Source organism: Tenebrio molitor, chromosome 8 (assembly GCF_963966145.1).
Source record: "Tenebrio molitor chromosome 8, icTenMoli1.1, whole genome shotgun sequence".
In the NCBI taxonomy this organism is placed as follows: domain Eukaryota; kingdom Metazoa; phylum Arthropoda; class Insecta; order Coleoptera; family Tenebrionidae; genus Tenebrio; species Tenebrio molitor.
In genome coordinates this window covers 4,147,088-4,169,658 of record NC_091053.1, presented here as the reverse complement: position 1 = coordinate 4,169,658, position 22,571 = coordinate 4,147,088, and the positions used below count along the sequence as shown (strand labels likewise).

At 34.4% G+C, this 22,571-nt stretch overlaps 1 protein-coding gene across 3 annotated transcripts in view; it reads right to left on the bottom strand.

The window, feature by feature from the left end:
* The window catches only part of LOC138136667 (phosrestin-2-like), an 81,203-nt gene extending 69,779 nt beyond the window's left edge, over positions 1-11,424 (bottom strand). For 2 of the 3 annotated variants that reach the window (XM_069055934.1, XM_069055936.1), the window contains exons 1-2: positions 11,216-11,424; positions 1,310-1,472 (exon numbers count right to left, since the gene is read on the bottom strand). In XM_069055934.1, coding sequence (XP_068912035.1) covers positions 1,310-1,353 — 44 coding nt within the window. In that variant the 5' untranslated portion in view covers positions 1,354-1,472; positions 11,216-11,424. The remainder of the gene's footprint in view (positions 1-1,309; positions 1,473-11,215) is intronic. The other variant, XM_069055935.1, reaches the window with a different exon arrangement.
* Positions 11,425-22,571: the final 11,147 nt, after the last annotated feature.

Here is a 22,571-nt window from a genome sequence, read left to right as displayed (position 1 = left end):
ACCTCCTAATTGAAATTGAAAAAATTCCGTAGAGGAATCCGTTGTTGACAAATTGTTCTTTGAGTTATAAAGAACCGAAGATGAATCTGTCGTGGCAAATAAACTTGGACTGGAAAAATAATTGTGAAGTTTCCAAAAAAGATTCTTTCAGAAAAATCGATTTTCTACAGAATTGGAAATTGCTGGATCAAAATGATGCTAGACGATCTTTTATTACAAAAATATACAGGGTGTCTTAAAATTATCGTATTCCGAGTTCGGGGCTTAGTAAGGGACTGTTGACCAAGTAAAAATGTTAAAAAAAAAATTGCTGTCACTTTGAAAAAAATATCAAAGTTGCCAATATTTGTTCAAAAGTACCTGATTAATATTCTAGCTATGTTGTACTTCCCTTTTGAACGAAAATTGGAAAAATTAAACTTTTATTTTTTCGAGATAAAGCTGTTTTTTCAAGAAATGTCTTTTCATTTATATATTAATATTTTACAGAATCATCCTCACCATATTTCAAAATGAATGTCAACCATTTATATTTTTTATTTGAAGAAAACATACAAGACCCCCGACTTGGAATACGCTAATTTTGCGACACCCTATATAGATAGCAGGGGGGAAACGAAACAGTGATAGATTACGGAATAGTGAATAAAGAAGCATGGGAAAGAATAGAAGAATTCAGAATAGGAGAGAAAGCAGGGTCGGACCATCTCAAAATAATCTCGAGCAAGCGAAGGGGAGGGAAAGAACAGAGAAGGAAAGGGGTGGGCGATGGGAATAAAACTGTTTTTTTTTTTTAAATTGCTGTTTTATGTTTGAGGAAAATGTAATCAGGAATCGGAAAGCCCGTAGGGCAAAATAAAGCATTCTATATATTTAGAACACAACTACTTAGACTCTGTTGTTAAAATAGTTATGCCTAAAAATCTCCAAGGGATTAAATAAATTTTCTTCTTCACTCCCCGACCTAGACACTCCAGTATAAATCTTTCTTAGTAAACCACTAGGTTCTAGTACAGAAAACTACACATCACGTGGTGTCGAACCTAACTCATAACCACATAAACCATAGGACCGCCCATGTACGTCTCGATCTGAACCCACTATATGTACCTTTGATTTTAATTTTAATTTAATTTCCTACGTATTCAATTCGCTTGATATTTTTAGCTGTTGCTCATCACGTATTCCCGGATGAACTTTGTTCAGTGTGTACGCTGCGTGCACCGTCCCCATTTATTTGCGCTCTCTAATCTCATTTGAATATTCTTTTTGGTGCGTTTTTAATGGAAAAGTCGCGCTCAGGTCTCACCTCTCCGGAGCAGCGGTCTCGGGAGCCGAGTCTTCGGAAGTCATCTGGAACGCCCACCACTACAAATATCTTGCGGAGAGAAGCCGAGCAATTTTTTCTTCACTTCATAAATAATTGAAATTGCTTTCAGGACGGCGGGATTCCTTGTCTGGCACCGAGCGAGCTGCAAAACGAAATTAAACTTTAAACAGCTCATTCGCCGTTTACACCTGCAGGTTTTGCCCCCGCCCCGACCCCAATCACTTTATTACAATTTTTTATCACGGCGAAAAGCCGACGCTCTTGACATAATGCTACGCGCGTCAATTTTGGATGATTTATCGCCGCGTGACGAGGCCTGCTTTTTGCGGATCAGACGCGAAATCGGACGAAAATCGAAGCTGCGGGCGCTTCCTGCGAAACGAGAGCAAAATTATTAAAATTATGCAATGATTGAAATATGCATTTTTGGCAAAATATGGAATTTCTATGTTGTCATTAAATCAGTTCAAATATTACTAAAATTATTTAAAAAAAATTTCTGTAAAAATTAAAAAAAAACATTTTACCACATATTCTGGGATAATTGTTGCTTATAGTTACAGTAAACATGTGTAAACTTTGCCGAAATCGCAAAGTTGTTTTCTAGGTTAACAACAGCACATCGTTGACGTTACTTTGACATTTTCGCGAAAAATCTGCTTTGTAGCTGGCGGTGGAGGCGGCGATCCCTATAATATACCGGATGGAGGAAATCTCCTCCATTTCCGTTTCTTCATCACATAAATAGAGTGTTCCAAAATCGAAGATGTTACAAGCGGCGCCCACTGACACCTGGACTCGTTTGTTTTTTACACGCAGTCATTTGTTCGGCTGTCGTGCCAACCAACACAAACCACCAATCGATTTGTTTATTGGTTCAGAATGTTTCGGACGTTTTCGAGGATGTATTTTTAATGGCGCGGTTCACTTGTTTCTAGCTTTAGCTCTACATTACAAAGCGTTCAAGAAAAATGTATGAAATTCCAAAATTAATTGCGTCTCTATTTTCCCTCGTTTCTTTCTTTCTTGATGAACGATTTGTTTTCTTTCATTTTTAACACAATTATGTCTGGTACGACGCCAGATTCGACTATCTCGATAAAAAATCTGCCAGAGGACTCGCTATAAATCATGCTTTGTTAACAGTAAAGCTGGTAATAAAAAAATAATAATGTTACACAGAAAAAAAATAAAAGGATTGTAAAACGTTATGACAGTTTAATTTCGTTTTTATGGAGATTTTGTTTGGACAAATTTTGCGTTAAAGGACATCTGCTGGAAAAACGATACTTTTTTATTTTACTACCAATAAATTAATATTTTTCTAGGTCCAATACTGCAATAAAACAAAATCACTGTCTTTTGTTTACTTCTAAACTCATTTCGTAGCTTCTAACGCAAAAAAAATTAGAGTTGGCTGTGACCAAAAATTTTAGTTGGCAATTCGTTAAAATTTCAATTATCAGATGTTAAGTTAGTGATTTTGAGAACGTTGTAATCTTGATTTTCATAAAGGTGTGCATTATGTGTGACCTGTCGGTTATAAAAGAATCATGAGGAGCTCCAATCGTATTTAGGAACTAGAGTAAATGTTCGAAATGTCTGCCTTCAGCTTCCAAACATGCTACTCTCTTCGCTTCATGTTTTCAAATGACCTTCGCATAGTAGGACATCAATTAAATTATCAGTAATTACTTGCATTAATTCGGGAATTGTGCCAGGCCTGTTTTTGAACACGTTGTTTTTCAGGTATGGAAAAACAAAAAAATCAAGGCAAGTTGATGGGAAGTGCCTTCAAAGTCCGGAATGACAGTTATTATTGTAAATAATGACATCTGATGACATTTGAATTAAATTTTTACGTGCTGCCAACTGAAGTGTATTAATCAAGGCCATCTCGATTTTTTTATTTTCGATTGCATGGTAGTCACATTAATTAGTAAGTGTATCATGCGTTCAAATGAAAACCTGCGCCGAGTAGGCGTTGAAAAAAGTAATAAATATTTGGACCAGTGTAAAGTTTGAATTTCCCGCCGTTCGCCACGAATGACATTTCTTTATGTTAAATGGGCAATAATTGAACATGTTTGTTTTCAGCAAAGGGTGCCTTTAGATATTTGCTTCGAGAATACGATTCGTTACTTATTGAATTTTTAATGTAAAACATTGCAAAAAAACAGAATGATTTTTTGTTTATACATTTTAGGTTAGCTGTCAACTTCATATAATTACAACTGTCAATTTACACTTTAAAAAATCAAAACAATTGACGGTTTCCAACATTTCCAACGCCTTCCCGCCCAGGATTTCAATTGAACGCTCGATATTTTAAGACTAGATTTTTTTTGCGTCAGCAATACGAGCCAGTTCAAAAGAATTGCTAATTGAGATGTTTTCCAATTTACACTTGTCGACAAATTAAATCTCGCAGCGATCCATTACGATATACGCGAATCTCAGATTTGCATTTTACATCTCGACAATTTCCATTTTAAATTCAGTCTAATTCACAAATTCCCGCTTTGATCTGACTCTTGGTGGCTTCAAAATTACCTGAAATAAAATATTTAACTAATTCGTGTTCAATAACACAACTAATTGACTCTGTATTGCATTAAATCAGCTTTGACTTAATGCAAATTAGATAAATAAATTTATTGCTGATTCGGATAAAGCTGATAAACAATAATTTTATTTGAATTTTTGCTGTTTTAGTAAATTGCAGTGTTGTGTAGCAAAACATTTGATAGTTATTGATTTTTCCACTTGAAACCAAAAATATTTTATCTGCAGGATTGTGCTCAAGTGTAAAGACAGAGATTTTTTTACAATAACTCATTTAGAATTGCTCCTACGCTAAAATCAGTGGAAACTAATCTTGTAGCTTGTTAACTTTTGCACAAAATCTCTTCTATAAAAATTTTTGTATGACCGAAAGTTTCTGAGATACAGCTCTGTTTGCGATGCAAGGAGTAAACTCATTTGTGTTCACGGCTCCCGTTAATTTAGCTCTACTGCTGTATTGATTACTCAATTTTCCACCGTTTGTGTATTTTTGCATTTAAATCGAATGTTCTTTGTGACAGTATTTGCGAAATTGGAATGGCTTAAACATTGCAAAAGTTGTAACCGTTTGAATTTAAACGATTAAATAAATTTTGCGAGAAAATTCACATTTTTTGACAGTCCATGTTAAGGACCTTCTAATTGAAATTGAAAAAAATCCGTAAAGGAATGTTGACAGATTGTTCTTTGAGTTATAAAGAACTGAAGATGAACCTGTCGTGGCAAATAAACTTGGACTGGAAAAATAATTGTGAAGAGTTTCAGGGACTGTTGACCAAGTAAAAATGTTTTAAAAAAATTGCTGTCACTTTGAAAAAATTATCAAAGTTACCAATATTTGTTCAAAAGTACCTAATTAATAGTCTAGCTATGTTGTACTTCCCTTTTGAACAAAAATTGGAAAAATAAAACTTTTATTTTTTCAAGATAAATCTGTTTTTTCAAGAAATATCTTTTCATTTATATTTTAATATTTTACATAATCATCCTCACCATATTTCAAAATGAATGTCAACCATTTATAGTTTTTATTTGAAGAAAACATGATGAAAAGTTTGAACCTTCAGACCCATATATCTTTGTAAAGACCCCCCCCCCTCCCTATATTTTTTATTTTATTTTTTCGAGATTCCTGAGATTTTTCCCTACAAGACCGCCGACTTGGAAAACGTTAATTTTGCGACACCCTGTATAAATATCGAGTGTTCAAATGAAAAATGCATCAAGTAGGTAGCCTTTGAATTTTTCACAACATTGTGAAGTATGTGAAGATCAATGACAAAAGTTAGGTTAATAACACGTTAAGAAGTGACAACTGACATGTGTCAAAGAAGGCATCATCCTTTTTTTGCTCTATCTTTTATCAAAAAGTCACAGCCAACATGATGAACCTTTGATTTGAACTCCCGTTATAAAATCTGTAAAGAATTGATTTTGCTAAAAGAATCTTTTTTGGAAACATTTTTAAATCAAATATTTTCCAAATTATGAACATCCAAAAATAACGTGACCCTGACAAATTCATCGTTAGTTTTCTACAACTTGGAAAACAATTGAAAAAATATTACCAAGAAATGTATCAACAACGTTCCTTTTGATTCCTCAAGGGATTTTTTTTATCACGACTGGGGAAGGTTCTCAAAATGAATTGTTAAAAAAAAATTTTTTATCGTTGTTGACAAAATATTTTTTAATTTAAAACTCGAAGTTACAAACGAGTACTTTTCAGCAGCCCCTTTGATTAAGTAAATTTCCGTCTAATTATTTTTAATTAATTCAATTACGCGAGCAACCCGATACTTTATTTACCGGAAACGATCGCCGCCTCCTGTTGCACTTTATTTTTATCCCGGACCATTCGAAGGCGCAATCTTTTCATAAAACAGCAACGAAAGGACAATCACCTGCTCTCAGGGGGATAAATAAATAAGCGAGTCGGCCGAGAATAGGTGGAAGGGCACGGATGCGGAGTTTCCGAAGGGCAAATGAACGATAAAAGGATAGATGCGACCTTGGGGAGCAGGCCGAGAGGGTGAACGTGGACATGCGAGGGTGAAAATGAAAGCGGTCCATTTGGGAGAAAGGAATAATTTGCTTGTTCGGGACGAGGAACTTTAACTAGAAGCATTAAGGAGTGACTTATGAGGAAAATGTTATGCAAACCACTTAAATTTATGTACTCGGTGGCTGAGAGGGCTTGTTTGAGCGACGAATCGAAGATAAACGGTTTCTGGCGGGAGAGAATATCACTAATAAGGATATTGTAAGGAAGGTTGTGGCAAAAACATGATCAGAAAGCTTCCATTTGCCAAATCGATCTGAAAAGAAGTTTTGCACTAAAAAAGCGGACAGAATCGTGGGATATAAATTTAAATACAAGACTCGAGCTGTAAATCTCAAAAATTACGTCATATTTTAGATGCGTTTTCACCCTCAGTGCTCATAAAATAAATTACAATTTTTTGCGTGTATTTGATTTGAGATGAAATTTATCTCGAAGGAAAAAACAATCCGATGAAACAAGATATCAACTAATCCTTGGAAAGAAAAGACATCTAAGATGACATCAAACAAATAAAGATAGAGAAACGATCAAATCAAGAGTTTTGTGATAGTTATTTGTGTATCAAGGCCAAAAAGTGCATCTTTTTCGTCCGAGTCTGGGTTTTCAGGCCGAGGCGCAGCCGAGGTTTGAAAACAGGCGATTGCACGAACTACAAAGCAAAAAACACATCATTGGATGACGCCACGCTCGGCGTCCAAAAAAGTGCGTCCGAAAAAGAGTTACTTTTCGTCCGCTTGTGAGTACGTAAAATTACCGTTTTCATAAAAAATATGTAAAATCAAGGGATGCGGAAAAATATTTAAAAAATGATATTTTCTCTAGAAGAGGAGGTTCCAGACGAGATCAGATTCATCAGCGTAATACATACAGATTCAGAGAAAATTATCGAAGAGCTCTCAATAATTATTTCCTCCCCAGGATGCAAATAAGTCTAGGAGTAAGAGTTAATGAGGGAGCTTTCAAGAACTCAAGAAGGAAAATATAAACTGACAAACTATTATTGAAGTCGGATGAAAAATACTAAAGACGGATTGACGATGCAAATGAAAACATTCTTGAGAGCTCATTGCGAAGAAGTTTCTAGAAGGCATAACTTGTTCGTCGTCTGAAAGAACATTTCCCGACTAATGAAAACCTCATTAGCCATTTCAACGCCAGATGAAGATTATTTGGAGATTTTAGATTCAGGTTAATAAATGTGATTGCAGTGTATGAAATATAATTAGAACTGGTTGATGCAACATAAAGGAAATTGTAGAATTGCTAAGAATTGTTTCTGCAAAAAGAATTACAAATTATGATAATTGGAGTATCCCATGATTTTAAGAGAGCTTTCCAAATCATGAACAGGAAAATATGTAAGTACTAAACAACAAAAATTTGAAAATTTAAGACTGATTGGCAAAGTGTTACTGTTGTATTAAATAGCTATTTTCAATACAAGTGAGCAAAGTAGTGCATTTAATCACGAGTACGGAAGTTGGGCGTCTGAGCCGAAGGCGAGGGCCCCAACCGTACAAGTGATTAAATGCAGTTTGCTCATGCGTGTTGAATCTGATTTTTTAATGATCATAAAACAGAGTCGCAGAATCGAAATTTCGGGCACCATTTTTTTGTCACTTTTTGAATTTAGAGTTATTTGCAGTGAGTTTGTAATTAAATATTCGCTTTCACCTGCTGCCCACTCCTTATTATGCCGCAAATAACTATTTTTTAATGTAAATAAATCAAAATGACAAAAACATAACAAGAGTAAAAAATGAGGTTACATTAACGTAACTAATATTCAGAAAGTATTTTAAAAACAGATTAAAAAAAAACTTTCAGTAGAACATATTTGGCGCCCTCTATCCACAAACTCTCAAAACATTCACTTTGCTCACTAGTGAGAAAATATTATTTCCTCACTAGTCATTCAATTGCCATCTTTGCTAACTATTCTCAGTGAGCAAAAACCACAAAAATCCAATAATCGTGGAAAATATGTTTATAAAATCATTATCAAAAAAAAAAACCAAAGATTCTACAGTTAGGTTAGGATACTGGTAAAGTATGCTGTATCACAGGGAACTGTATTGGACCCCTTTCTATTTTCTTTATATATTACTCTACTGTGGCCTTAATTCATGTCACATGATCCCTTTTCAACGATTTTAATTGCCTGAAATGAGATAGTATATCATATAAGACAAAAAATAACTGCGTACACTGATAGCTTGCACGTTTTTTGATAGACACAGAGACAACTGTCTACGCAGTAAAAAGTACAATAGCGCGCAAGACATTTGTTATATCATTTAACCATTCATACTCGAAGAATCAATAATTTCAACAACAGTTTATAACAATTGAAAACACTTGTACTGAAACTTCATTCAGATTGACAGCTGTAATTCTGTAAACAACATCATAGGCGTAGGATTACTGATGGCGGGAATTAATCTGCAAGGCTAAAATGGTTTCCTAAAGAGCGTGAAACAATTGAGATGGACAGTTTAGTACTTATTTTTTTATTGCGTTATGTTTTGGAACTAGAATTTAAAAACGTGTCAGTGTATCGGAGTGTTTCCAGCGGTAACGCAATTTGCCAATTTTGACAGCTAAAAATGTTTCTTCAAGTTTATTTCATTCTTTATTTATTTGCTCATTTTTTTCATGTAATCCTTACTTAAACTAGATTTTTATAATTTAGAAAAATAAGCTTTGTCAAATAATCTAATCGGAATCGTAGCTTCCCTTTGGAAAAAAAAAAATATGTCATAACTTTATGTTAAAAGACGCAGAATTTAAAAAACTGTTTGACGTGTTTTTGCATTCTTTTCAAAAATTAATACTGTGCGTTTTATAAATTTTGTGTGTTATTTTATCATAACCCTGTATATTAATTAAAATGCAAGAAGGCTCACATAAAGTTGAGTATGTACACAAAAGTGTGGTTTTAGAGATAAATGGATAATGGCCCCACAGAGAGAGAGAACATTTACGCTTTTTAAATTTTCCGGCGTGTGCAACAAACCATTTTAAAATTTACAAAATAGGTATTCCAAACACAACACACATTAATTTGGAATCGAATACGCCCCAATTAAAACAATGTTAAATATTTCACAGTTTATGGATGTGGTACAAATGGCTGCACACGATAACGTGGTTTTGTGACAATATTTGCAAAACAGGAAAAATAAGTGACATATCAATCATAATAAAAATTATTATAAGCTCACAATTGTTTTCATTTATCGAAAATAAAATGCTTAGTTGAACTTTTTAAAGGGTTAGGTGTGGAGATTTTTTTATATTTTACAAGAGAATCAAAAGGAAACAGTTTGTTTGGGAAGCGCTGAAAAATTTCAAATTTGGCGGGCAGTTTTGACGTTCGACCAACTTAAAACGGCAAGTTTTTCTGTCATTCCAGGTTATGTTTAATTTTTATCGTTAAAAGTCTTTTGAGTGTGTATTTTTAATAAAATTTGTAAAGTGATGATAAAATAAATAAACATCAAAATGAAACATCAAAGAAGTTGCTCAAAATGCAAAAAACTTCAGCACGACGTGTTAAAGAAAGCCGAACTCGATTCAGAAGGTTCCTGTTTTGACGAATTTCCTGAGCGGCGTTTTGAACTCGCAAACTGAGAAACTCCCAGGTGATTTGCAAGACACCGAGTATTTGTTATTTGGGGTTGATTTCGTGAAGAATTTCCTTTTCTGCAACTAAAATACGATCTTCTCGTTGACGGCCAAGATCGCGCTTATTCATTTCGAAACGCCCGAAATCGCGAAGATGCTGCACAACGTTTACAAAGGTTCGTGCATTGAGGAAACCTTTGTGATTTACATTGAGGTTCTTGTCAAAGTAACTTAATTTTGAATTAAATGACAACAAAAAACTCTACTATGATTTTTTTTTCACTCATTTTTTCATAAAATTCAGTGGCTCCCAATTTTTTTAGCCCTTTTTGTCTCGAAATATATCAATATTTGTTGCTCAGTCGTCACCTATTGAGGAGTTCTGCCACTGGTTAAAATATCTGCACAACTTTCAAAGTCACCCTGTATTTTATCAATTCCGGCGAGTAGAATTTCGTTTGAACGAAAATTTATATTAAAACTCAGGAGAACTGCTAATTAATTTCCCTTCATGTGTTCATTAATTTTTTACTCGAAGCAAGCTCCACTGAAAACTATTTTTTTCAATAAAATTTAAATGAAGTATGTTCAATCGATTTATTTAACGGTGCGACCAATCAGAGAACTTCTTGTTAATTACACAACGTGGGGAATATTTAAAACATACAAAAATCTTTACAAAAATATTATTCACGTCATCAAGAATTTGAAATACATATCTGTGCTTTAAAAATGACCAAATACAGGGTGTTTCAAAATTGGCTTATTCAGAATTGAGAGCGTGGTAGGGAAGGACCCAGTGGAGCTCGTAAATACCTACAAATATCTACAACAATAAATAACAATAAACACTGAACTTTTCAGATTGTATTTGAAGAAAACGCAGTGCACATTTAGACCAATGTATCTCTGTGGGGGGAGTCCCGATTTTTTTTTATTTCCATATTTGGACTACTGAAGTGATCCCCTACAACGCTCTGAATTCGGATATCGCGAATTTTCAGACACCCTGTATATTCTAGTGGGCCTCTCAAAACCCTGATTTAACCCCCATCGAAAGTACTGTTTTTGCTGCAAAATAAATTAAATCCAGCAGGTCTTCAGTTGTTATGATAAATTATTGTACGATAGCTCAGAGCAAACAAATTGAAATGATTTATTCTTTGTTTAGAATATTTTTTACTGTTCGAAAAAAACTGCTCAGTAAATATGTATTTGTCGAATCAGAAAACGTAGTAAACTCCCTAAGAATTTCTTGCATCCAGCAACAATTTTTTTTTGTGCTTCGACAATATTTGTAAAACTTTTTGCTCAAGTTTCTCGAAGCGAATAAAAATGTGAACAAATCAGATTTCAGATTTTCATTATTTCACCCTCTCGTATCGGATCGCATTTAACCGCCTGTTAATAAGATTTTATCAAAACAAATTTCGTCATGCGACGGAAAAATGATGAAGGCGGCGTTTTAATTAAAAATTATCATATCATTAATCCAGTCGAAAGCTTATTAAGTACGGCGGCTCATTTTTATTCATATCGGTGATAAGAAAGGAGAATCTGGAGGGCACTCCGGTCGCGTCTCGCCGAAACAAATATAATAAATTTTTCATGAGACAGTCAAAACCCACCTCCTCGAATCCATGAAAAGCCCCACGTCAGTTATCCCGGCACTAACAATCCAAAGAACCCGAACAGCACAAAACAATCCGGCCGATTTCGGTCGAAATTCGATTTTGTCGAACTTCTGCCCCCGGAGCGTGAAGTCGTCGTCGTCCCGGAGCCGCTGAAAGCGTAGGTGCGCTCCGCTCGCCCGAACTGCACTGACTGAAACTGAAATGCTGAAATGTGTAACCTGTTAGGATTGCAAAGTACACCCCCACTCCCTCTCCCGATAGATTTGCATTGATCTGGAAAAGCGTCTTCGGATGTGTAACGCGAATTTTAATATAAATAAGTGTGCGAGATTGGTTCCGGGGGATTTCGGCTCTTTATGTAAAGACCCCGCGGGGGTATTTATTTAATGACAGATTCATGGGGGGTTTATGTAAACGAGTGTGTTACGTAAAATTTACGTCATCACGGACGGACGACATTTTTTAAGTGATTATTCCGATATTTTATCGACGCCAGGGGAATAGCTTCGTTTCGTATAAATTAATTTCGGCAGACTTGTTCCAATTTGTTATTGTAATCGCGCGCGGAATTATGGAACAATAGGAGAGGTGGCTGGAATTGTCCCAAATCAACAAACACCATCTTGAGGGAAGGTGCGAAAATGGAAAAACACTTCGAGACAACCAATTTCCGCCAAAGGAGTTTTTGGATTTTTAATGTTTTTGTTTACGTTGGATGTTTACACGGATTTTGCTTCCCCTTTCTAGACTATCAGCGGCTCAGATAATCCCGAGAAATAAAATCATTTCAATTTCGTACAAGTGTAACAAATAAGTCCATATCTTCTACAAAAAAGAAGATACATTTCTTTAAAACATTTTTACCTGCTATCTTATGACTACTTAACAACGTACTGCTAAATTTTTTCGCGAATTTTGGGACACCCTGTATACAGGGTGTCGCAAAATTAACGTATTCCACGTCGGGGGTCTTGTAGGAAAAAATCTCAGGAATCTCGAAAAAATAAAATAAAATATATAGGGGGGTCTTTACAAAGATATATGGGTCGGAAGGTTCAAACTTGTCATCATGTTTTCTTCAAATAAAAAATATAAATGGTTGACATTCATTCTGAAATATGGTGAGGATGATTATGTAAAATATTAAAATATAAATGAAAAGACATTTCTTGAAAAAACAGCTTTATCTCGAAAAAATAAGTTTTATTTTTCCAATTTTTGTTCAAAAGGGAAGTACAACATAGCTAGAACATTAATCAGGTACTTTTGAACATATATTGGCAACTTTGATATTTTTTTCAATGTGACAGCAACTTTTTTCAACAATTTTACTTGGTCAACAGAATGTCCCCTACTAAGCCCCGACCTCGGAATACGATAATTTTAAGACACCCTGTATAATATAAAGAATTTGAAGTCAATAAAAAATTCACATAGAAAAGTTGAAGTGATAAATGAAGATAACAAAGATAACGAAGAATCGTTTCAAAGACTATAAAGAAAAAATTCTTAACGAGTTTCACCAGTGAGATATGTCGTTAATTCGATTGTGCAGGAGTTACAAGAAGCAACCAATGACGAGAGAGTTTTAGAGAGATCTGATGTAGAAAATTGGAAAGAATTAATGAACAACGAATAAAAATATATTTTTTTACATATCGTAATGAAAGTAGCACTTTTTTAAACGAAAAATCTTAATGAAAGTAGTACTTTTTGTCTATTGTGACAATGATTGGCAAAGCATACCTACTTTTTTTTCCATAAATCCTTTTAGCTAAAATTTCTCAAATTACAATATGCAAAAAAATATCGTGTACAACACGTTATGAATGTCATACTTTTTTTTCATGAATTTGCAGTTTGATTAACAAGGGCGTAGCCCGAGTTAATCAAGCAAATGAGTATGACTTTCAGTACGCTACTGGTGTGCAGATTGATAGGAATGAAGACCAAATATTTTATAGCCATCAATAAAAGCATATTGACAGAATTTTAAAGAAATTTAAATGGAATGGTGCAAAACCTTCCCAGATACAAATGAATCCAACCTGTTACAAACTAAATTGTGTTAAAGAATAATTCAGACTATAGAAAAAGAATTGCTTGTTTATTGTACAGCCATCTTAGTAAGAGCGATTGGACACAAGTTAAACGAAATGTCACTAGAATTATAGTAAATTATAGGTATCATTAAGAGTAGAAGTAAGTCTTTTTTTTAAATTGCTTTTAGTTTTCTACGTTTTTAAACAACCTCGTAGGTAAAATTTCGGCACATTTTAAAAATACACCCTGTATATCATGTTTTATAAAATGTACGCCAATGCGAAGTAACCTGTAGGAAATATGCTTTAAAACAAGGAAACCGCATTGGTGTACGTTTTATGAAATATGATATACAGGGTGTATTTTTAAAATGTGCTGAAATTTTACCTACGAGGTTGTTTGACAACGTAGAAGACTAAAAGCAATTTAAAAAAATTATAGCTCAAAAAATAAATGTCATTTTATTTTTTGACATAGAATTTTTTAAATATTTTTTTCGAGTTCTACATGAATCCAGTAGATCGTGGTTAAAATATCTGTACAACTTTCAATAACACCCTGTATAGTTAGCTCAGAATGTTGAGAAGTATTGTTCCTCATTGTCTTGTTAAATTAGTGTTAGGTAGTTTAAGCTTAATAGCAGCAGCACAAAGTTTTACCCAAATTCTTTATAAAAAGATCGTCAAGTTATTGTTACTGAACTATTCTTCGCTCCTTCGAAAAGTTGATCCGAATTGCTTTAATCTAGTGTTTAGTTAAACCACCAATATGAAGCCATATGGTTTGTGTTAGTTTAGTCTAGATCCATCAGTAAAAACCAATTCGTAACATTTTTAGCAAGAACGAATTTAAAATAAAGCAATGTTTGAAGTTTATTAAAATTGAACAAAGCTTTTGTATCAATAAGAAAATGTTATTATCAATCTTGAGACGTTAACCTATATCATGTAACCCATTTTCACCCATTGACCTAGACTTCTTCACAATGCTGGGACCACTTTAATTTAATTCTTTCTTCTGAAACGTTCTTGTTTAAAATCTTTTCATGAGTCCAGCTGGAAACACATTTGATACGTCACTCCTGTCAACAAAATCGACACTTTTCACCTTCAGTTTCTTTTGTTTGTCGAATTCAATAGCGAAAAAATATCTGTCCATTCAGACTTTTCCTACGATCGTCAACTCCATAGTGATTCAATTTTTCTTTTTACCTTTTGTTTCGATTTAACTCATCCGCGGAAAAGTTCACCTAGTCTTAGGTTTCCTCTAATGACGACGATATTCACACCGCGTTATTTTTATTTTTGAAAAGACATCCTGTCAGCGTGCGCTTTCACAACATCACAACTTTGATGGCGTCCGAACGATGCTTCAACTTACTAACCCCTGTCGACCTTTAATGTCATCGAACAATTTTATGGCACGATACACAAACACGAAGCTTTTACCAAGTGGCTGTAACGTCTTGAAGACACCAATTTTTTCCACAAGCCGGAACCCTCCCCAATTACACCAACTTTCTTTCCCCTTTCACGCAACTCCATGATTAAATGCAGTCATTTTATAGACCTCTGGACATGTAAGCAATTGCTGTCATTATCCTAACTTCGAGAGCAATTCTATAATACTTACAAGAGTAAAACTCTTGAATAATTCATGCTAATTACTAACACAGCGCCCCTAAAAAGTACAGTTACCTATAGTCTTTTTTTTAAACAATTGTCAATGTCAAAATTCCCTGAAAGACAAGGCTGTACCACCCTAAAACCTTTCGTTTCGGAACATCTGTATCGTAAAATCTTCCTAGATCAGGTTTGAGGTTATGTCAATAATTTTCAAAAGTCAGATAAGTTTCAGGTGTACCATCGCGGTCAAAAAACACTGGTACAGTATGTTACTGTAGACACTTCCAAAACTGAATGAGTTTAAACAAGGCTGTCTCTAGTTTAGTGCACTGTAGTTTAGTTAAATAAAGATCACCTTGGTTTGAATGAGTTTTGGAAGTGTCTTCAGCTGGATTTAAAAAAAAACGGGACACGTCAAAACAAATTGACACATTGTTTTTGGGTTTTTAATAGTGTGAAATCGTCTTACGAGAGATAGGTTAGAATTATGGTCAAAATTCAATGACATTTTAAAAAATTATTTGGTAGGTATTGTCAAGTAAACAATTAATTGACAAATGGACTAAACCAAATTTACATTAGGAAAAGATTAATGTCCTGTTTTTTTTAATCCAACTGTACCAGTATTTTTTTATCTCGATGGTACAGTTGTGTTCAAAAAGCTGTTGTACAGAATTTGTAGTGTGTGAACTTGTATTATACAATTGCGGCCACGGAATTTTGGCCGTCACTTTCATGTCATTTAAAAAAATAGATGTAGTCCACGCTTTATTGTCATTATACAGGGTGTTAGGTAAATGTCCTGCTAAACTTTAACCGCGAGCTACTGGCTTCATGTAGAACTCTGAAAAAATATTTAAAAAATTCTGTGTCAAAAAATAAATTTACATTTAATTTTTGAGGTAAATTTTTTTTTAACTGCTTTTAGTCTTCTACGTTGTTCCACAACCTCATAGGTAAAATTTGGGCATATTTTTAAAATACACCCTGTATATCACTCTACTTACCTCCCACAAATCCACAATTAGAAGATTTATATAAATGTCACAGCTACCTACCTTCGAATTACTTTTATTAAGTTGTACCTATTACTACAAATTTAATTAAAAAAGCACAAATAATAAATACAATAGAAACCACGAGTCTTACCAGGAGTCAAGCCAGCCATTTTGCTCATTCACACAACGGCAAAACACAAACGGATTTTTGCCTTTTAAAGATAGGCCAGCAATTATTAACCTACTAGAAACTCAATTTCGTTTTTTTATAACCATATCGTAATAATTTTATAATAAAAATATTCGAATAGGGTACCTAATTTTATTATAAAACAAATAAGAATACGATTCACAAAGGTAAGAGTAATGACAGGGCCCTGAAAATATTAATTGTTGTTTTTCAAGTGAAGAATTTATTCAATATGTTGTGTGATCGTAGAAGACCCCACCAAGGCACCGACGCTTTAAATTTAAATTTTATATTTTAATAATTTAGCTAATTTAGTAATCAGCGCGGAAGGTGCTACCAACCCAATAGTAAAAAAGTAACCAATATTAAATTATTTACGTTTTTAATTTTATCTTTAAATATTTTTAAGTTACTCGTAGAAAAATAACTATTTCGGGCCTCCGTCTAAATTTATTGAGTTTTCATTCACCCAAGTCGTCTGGAAACAGCGAATTCCATGATTAAGAAAGAAAATCGAAACAGGAATATTTAATAAAAGATTTTAGGTTGGTGGCACTGAATGTCAATGACGTGATTTTCAAAGTGTGAAGCATTAATGTTGTGCAAATTTGGTTCCTTCATCGCAAGTTGTACATTGTGTGTATCAGGAGTCGAATCAGTAGAGGCCGAGGGGGTTATCAGGCTTCGAACGGGCGCCCTCCGCTTACGATAGCGGATGGGGTAACGGTGAACAGCCCGACTGGAGTCCTCGTGCGGAGTTCGGCATCAGGTCGATGCCCCTCATGGACAACTGGCGACGGGTTAGGAATAACAACGAGGCTACGAGACTACGACAGTTTCGAATATTTGAAAAATTGATTGTCTTTGTGACGTAATAGTCGCGTCTTGGATCCTTTATGTTGCCAATGGAAGAAAAATAAATTCCCTGTCCGGTAATATTTTAACAAAAATTGTCTTTTGTTTTAAAAAAATGTGTATTACACGGCCAGAAAGTGTTTTGCATGTGTGCGAGCACGGTTTGTGGGCTGAAGCGATACAAATAACAATTCCAAACGTTTCTAAAATCGATTGACAGTCGAAGGAGTAGAACAAGTTTCTCACCACGTTTCTGAAAGTTGCAGTAGACTTTTCCTGTAACTTTAACAAACTTATCCTTAACCAACTAACTGGTTACAAACTGTAAACATCGCTAACCAATTTTTTGGGACAAAGTCATTGCGGTCGAAACCATTTAGTAACCTCGCAACGCAACCCTGATGACACTCTGTCAATGCAGGTGAGCCGCAAAATGAAAATAATTTTTTGGAGCGCCGCTGCGTCATCACACTATTTTATTTTTAGCCGCCATGACATGAATTTCTCTTTGCGGCTGTCACGACCTTGTACTTTTTCAAAGATCGTAACGCCTCATCTGCCACCGCAGCAGTGTCTTCATTTCCGCAAGTCGTCCCATCCGATACGATTTCTTCGACGACTCACAATAAATTGAATGAAAGCAAACTGGCGGCCGCAACAAACATAAATACAGTTCTAATTGTCAATTTGATAAAAGGCGCAGTAACGACGCAAGTTTCACTCGGTTCCAGTCGTTTGCTTTCATAAATGAATCAAATCTCCACGGAGTCGATTTCCTCAATCATGCATCAAGCTGAAAAGTTGAGTCTTCAACACAAATCAAGTTCGGCTAATAAGGTCAATACATTTGAATTTTATATTTGAATGCAAAAGCGGAACGCGAACGAATTCTCGGGAGAGACGTGGCGGTTAGGGAGAGTTTCGAGTATCTCGGATGAAAATCGGAAATTAAGGGAAAACTTTACTTGCTGCTGAAAATACAGCGAAACTAACTCGCCTGGAAACATTATCGAATGTCAGAGAGTGAAGTTTTTCACACAATTTATGCTCGGCTGAAATTTCTTGCTTGCAATCGTATTCGCAATCATGTTTTTACAAGTGTTTGAACATTTAGACAACTGTTACAAATTCTCCTAAAGAAACCTCAAAACTTCTTAATTAGGCTGCATGTAACACATTTTTATTTTTATGTATTTTGTAAGCTCTGGTGTGTCTCAGAGCTCAATTCCTGGGCCACGAATCTTCCCGTTTTCTATACACTTTCTGTTGTCGCCTGTAAAACATTACGCCGATTGGACTAAAATCCTCAAATGTGTTAATTAATAGCGTTGATGTCCCACTACAAGAAGTCATAATTTTCTCATTGGTGTTTAAAAAATAAATTGAATTTCAATATTTAATAGTGCGAAATATTCTACAGTTGGAGAAAAATGCACGAGATGGAAAAGATGCTTCAACTTTGTGGATCGATAAAATATTATTAATAAGTAGGTATTATATACATTATGTAAATAAGATTTCGTCGGCAACATCTTGTATGGTTTGTTGTGCGCGATACCAAGTTGTTTAATCAGGTACACTGTTTTAAAATTCTTTTCAAATCTTTTGTCGAGTCGAAGCTGGAATATTCGTCATTGTGTGAGATCCTATTTACGGAACGACTCGAAAAAAAACTCTAAAGAAGCTCCTGGAAAAATGTATTCTTAAAGTGCATGGTTATTACTTGTTCAAAAAATTTCATAATCCACTTTTGTTACAAAAATGTGGTTTAGTTGGATGCGGAGAACTCAATAAATTGTGTTGTTAAATCTTGTGACATCCTTTGACTTTTACTGTTTTAAAATAAAATTAACATTTACTTAACACAATGCATATTGTGTACACCTTGGCCGCCGAATCGTTTAACATCCTCGACATTGTCCTGTCTCGGCCGCAAACAATTTTTCTCTCGGTACTTTAAAGAATGATTTCGCGGCCTTGATATACGAGTACAAATAACTATTCTTATTTGTCTTAACTCCCCACGGAAAATTATTAGTTTTTTTAGTACATTTACTACACTGACCGGCACAAAAAAGGACTCATTATGATTTCTTTAATAAATTATCTTGAAATTATATTTGTGCTTATTTTTCTTTTTTATAGTTAAATTGGGATATTTTCAATGATCGGAAATGCTATGGTCACCATGGCCACCGAATCGTTTTGTTTAAATAAATTATTAGAAAATTTGCGCTACTTCTATGTTGTGTTTTTGTCAGTTGATTTACGTGTTAAAAGATTTAATTTGACAATACGATATACTAATTCAAAATGCTGTTCAAATTTTGGCAATTTTTCATAACATAATTTTTTTTCACTAAAATTTTATTTGCTGTGTTTAAAAGATAACAATGCCAAATTCAGTATTTTACTCCCCCACGAGCTCCCCCATAAATTAACGAGCTGTCTATTTACTGGTATTTTCTAATTATTTAACGCAATGACAATGACCGTGTGATATAATAGTTTTTGTAAAATCTGCGCAAAACATTGTGTTTTTAAAATAAAGTTTTTTCGCCGAGGTAGAGACTAGAGGGTTACATTTTTAGTTAGTTTTATCCGACTGCAAAAGGCGGGTGTATAACTGTTGATTATGTGATTTAAGCTAAAATTTTGTGAAAATGGCGTATTTATTTTCGAATAGTGAATACGTAGTTGGGCTGGAGTATGGTGAATCGTGCGGGAGTGCTCCTCGAACCCAGAGAATTTCCGTGCGACTTCTTCTTGTGGGGGTACATAAAGGACTTGGTGGAAAATGCTGCCACAACAATTTGCAATAACACAGGTATGCTGGAAAGAATGGAAGAATCATTTCGTCAACGCCTTCATTATTGTATTGACAATAACGGCGCTCACTTTGAACACTTCGTGTAATGATTAGTGATTGCTCTTATTACTTCATGAGAATTTTTACAGATTAATACAATAATTTTAGAAGGTATTTTGTCATTGTCTTAAGTATTATGGGTGATTCATTAGGGTCAGTTTAAAATATTTACCCTCTGATTCTCTTTTTTCTCTTCCACCCTTATCAATCATATCATTGTAGGGCATAGTAATGGGCGCAGCAGTTAGCCGCTGTGTATAAGTTAGCAAAAAACAAGTAAAGTTTTCTTGCATCTGTTTTTTCTTCGTCGCTTATCATACCTAATTTTAATTGAAAAATTTCAAGGTTTAGGAAAACAGTTATTTATGCAACAGGCGAGTGGGACAAGACGTCAAGTGCAATAACACTTTTTGCACGTGTTGCATACAACATTTTTTCTACGATCGAACAAAAAAACGAGAAAAAAAGCAACGATAAACAACAGTTCAGTCCCGTGCGTCGTGTGTGAAAAATGAAATGAACACTCACTTTTTGCACGATCGTAGACAGACGTTGACAGATGCGTGCAATAAAGACTTTGTTGCACTAGTGCAATTAAGAGGCATTTTTTCCACTAAAAACAATGCAATGAATACTCACTTTTTGCACGATCGTAGAAAAGTGAGTCTTTGTGAAACTAAAAGTAGTGTCACAAAGGAACTTTTTGCGAAACTGTGTTTATTTTATTTTTTTATACGTATTACGTTGGTATTGCTGTAATAGCACACTGGCTGGGGTCCGGCATCTCTCTAGTTGGGACAACGAACAGATATAAGTAGGGTTATTCACCGTAGAGTTGCAGCGAAAATTTAATGTTATGCAACACAAAATACTAAAAAATTAGATTGCTTATAATAAAAAAATTCGTACTTACGAAAGTAATTACTTCCTCCTTGCATAACTCACTCATTAGATTTTTGAATGAATTTTTATCAAATTAATGCGACCAAAGTATGTAGAAAAAATAGTATACAGTGTGAACATAAATTGGAACAAAATTCATAATAGCTCGGACACGTCGATTTTATTTTCAAAAGTGCCATTTTGTGAGGCGCAATTTGTTTAAATGACGTCATTGGTTTTTGCACAGACATCACCAATTTTTTTGTTCTCTTTCTGATAGACCTTCCTACTATCTAAACGATGGATGAAAAAATTTGGTACCTTACATAACAATTTTTTTGAGAAAATTACAAATTGTACTTAAAAATTTTAATTTAATTTTTAATTGTGACTTCATACAAAAACATACAAACATCTAAGGTTAACAATAAAATTTAATGCAAAGGTTAAAATTGCCCCCCGCCAACCATTTGGCACTCACCGGCACTTTGTACACGGCGCTCAATAATGTCAGGGTTTATTTGTTCCATTTCAGCGCGAATTTTCTGCCGTAAATCTTCTAAATTGTTTGGTCTATTAAAATAAATCTTCTATTTATCTATTTTAAATGAACCCATACAAAAAAAAACAATTTACATTAAAAATTAAATAAAAACTTTGAAGTAAAATTTGTCATTTTCTCGAAAAAATTTGTTATGTAAGGTAGGTACCAATTTTTTGCATTCATTATTTAGGTAGTAGGAAGATCTATCAGAAAAATAACTAAAAAGTGGGGGTTGCCATTTAAAAAAATTGATGACGTTATTCCGCAAAAACCAATGACGTCATTTAAACAAGTTGGATGTCGCATGATGGCATTTTTCGAAATCAAATTGACCTGTTTTTCCTAAAAACGTCACAGACATAATGCCATTATGAATTTTGTTCCAAACTTTATGTTCACACTGTATAACGTAACCATGTCAAAAATGTAAGACAGCGAATTCCTTGCAAATGGCTAATTTCTCGCTAACTGATCGATGTTTTTTTGTTTCACAATCAGTTTTGGTTTCTGGCGGCATATTTAGCTGGATTTTCCCAAAGAGTGTAACCAACCTTAGGCATTCAAAATTACTTTTGAAAATTCTAGTTACATACAACATGAAAAACCTAATTTCCCTAAAATTTCGAATCTTAGGTTGTAATTTGTTGTTGACATTACTGTAGTTTATTTTACTTTATTTGTAACAAAGTTAGTGGAATTTGGTGGATTTTGTTCCCCTATTTAGTGGAATTGGATTTTCTAGTGTTGTTGGTAACACTGTTTGGTATACTCCAAGGAGTAGGCTATAGTCCCTTTCCCTTTACTTCCTTTCTGGGACACTTTAGGGAACTGTGTAGGTATTCTCCATTTAGTTACTACAGCGTGATCAACAATGGCTGAGTCTGTTGGCAATGAAACAATTGAAAAATGTTGGTGTCTTTTTGTCTCCTAGTTGGTACTGACCGGATGTTTTACCTTGACACGAATAACCACCACCTGTTGATTTAAGTTGGTGAAAACAAAATTATACTAAATGTTTAATGGCAATTTTGATAAGTACCGGGTGATTTTAAATGATTGTGATTTTTTTTCTTAAGTTGGGAACATTTTTCATAAATTATTTTGGCAAACTTGATAGAGGGCGATTCAAACCAGAACAAGACAAGGGCGGGGCTTAAGATGCGCGCCGTTAAAGCGACCAGTGGCGTATGAAACTATTACCACTTGATTAAAATAATAAACATTACGAAATGAATGGGCAAAATTGATTTGAATTTTCAACAGGGTTTTTTTTCATTTTACACAACACAAGCACAACTGACAGACAACAATAAGCCTAAAAACGGGAAAAATTTTACTTTCTAA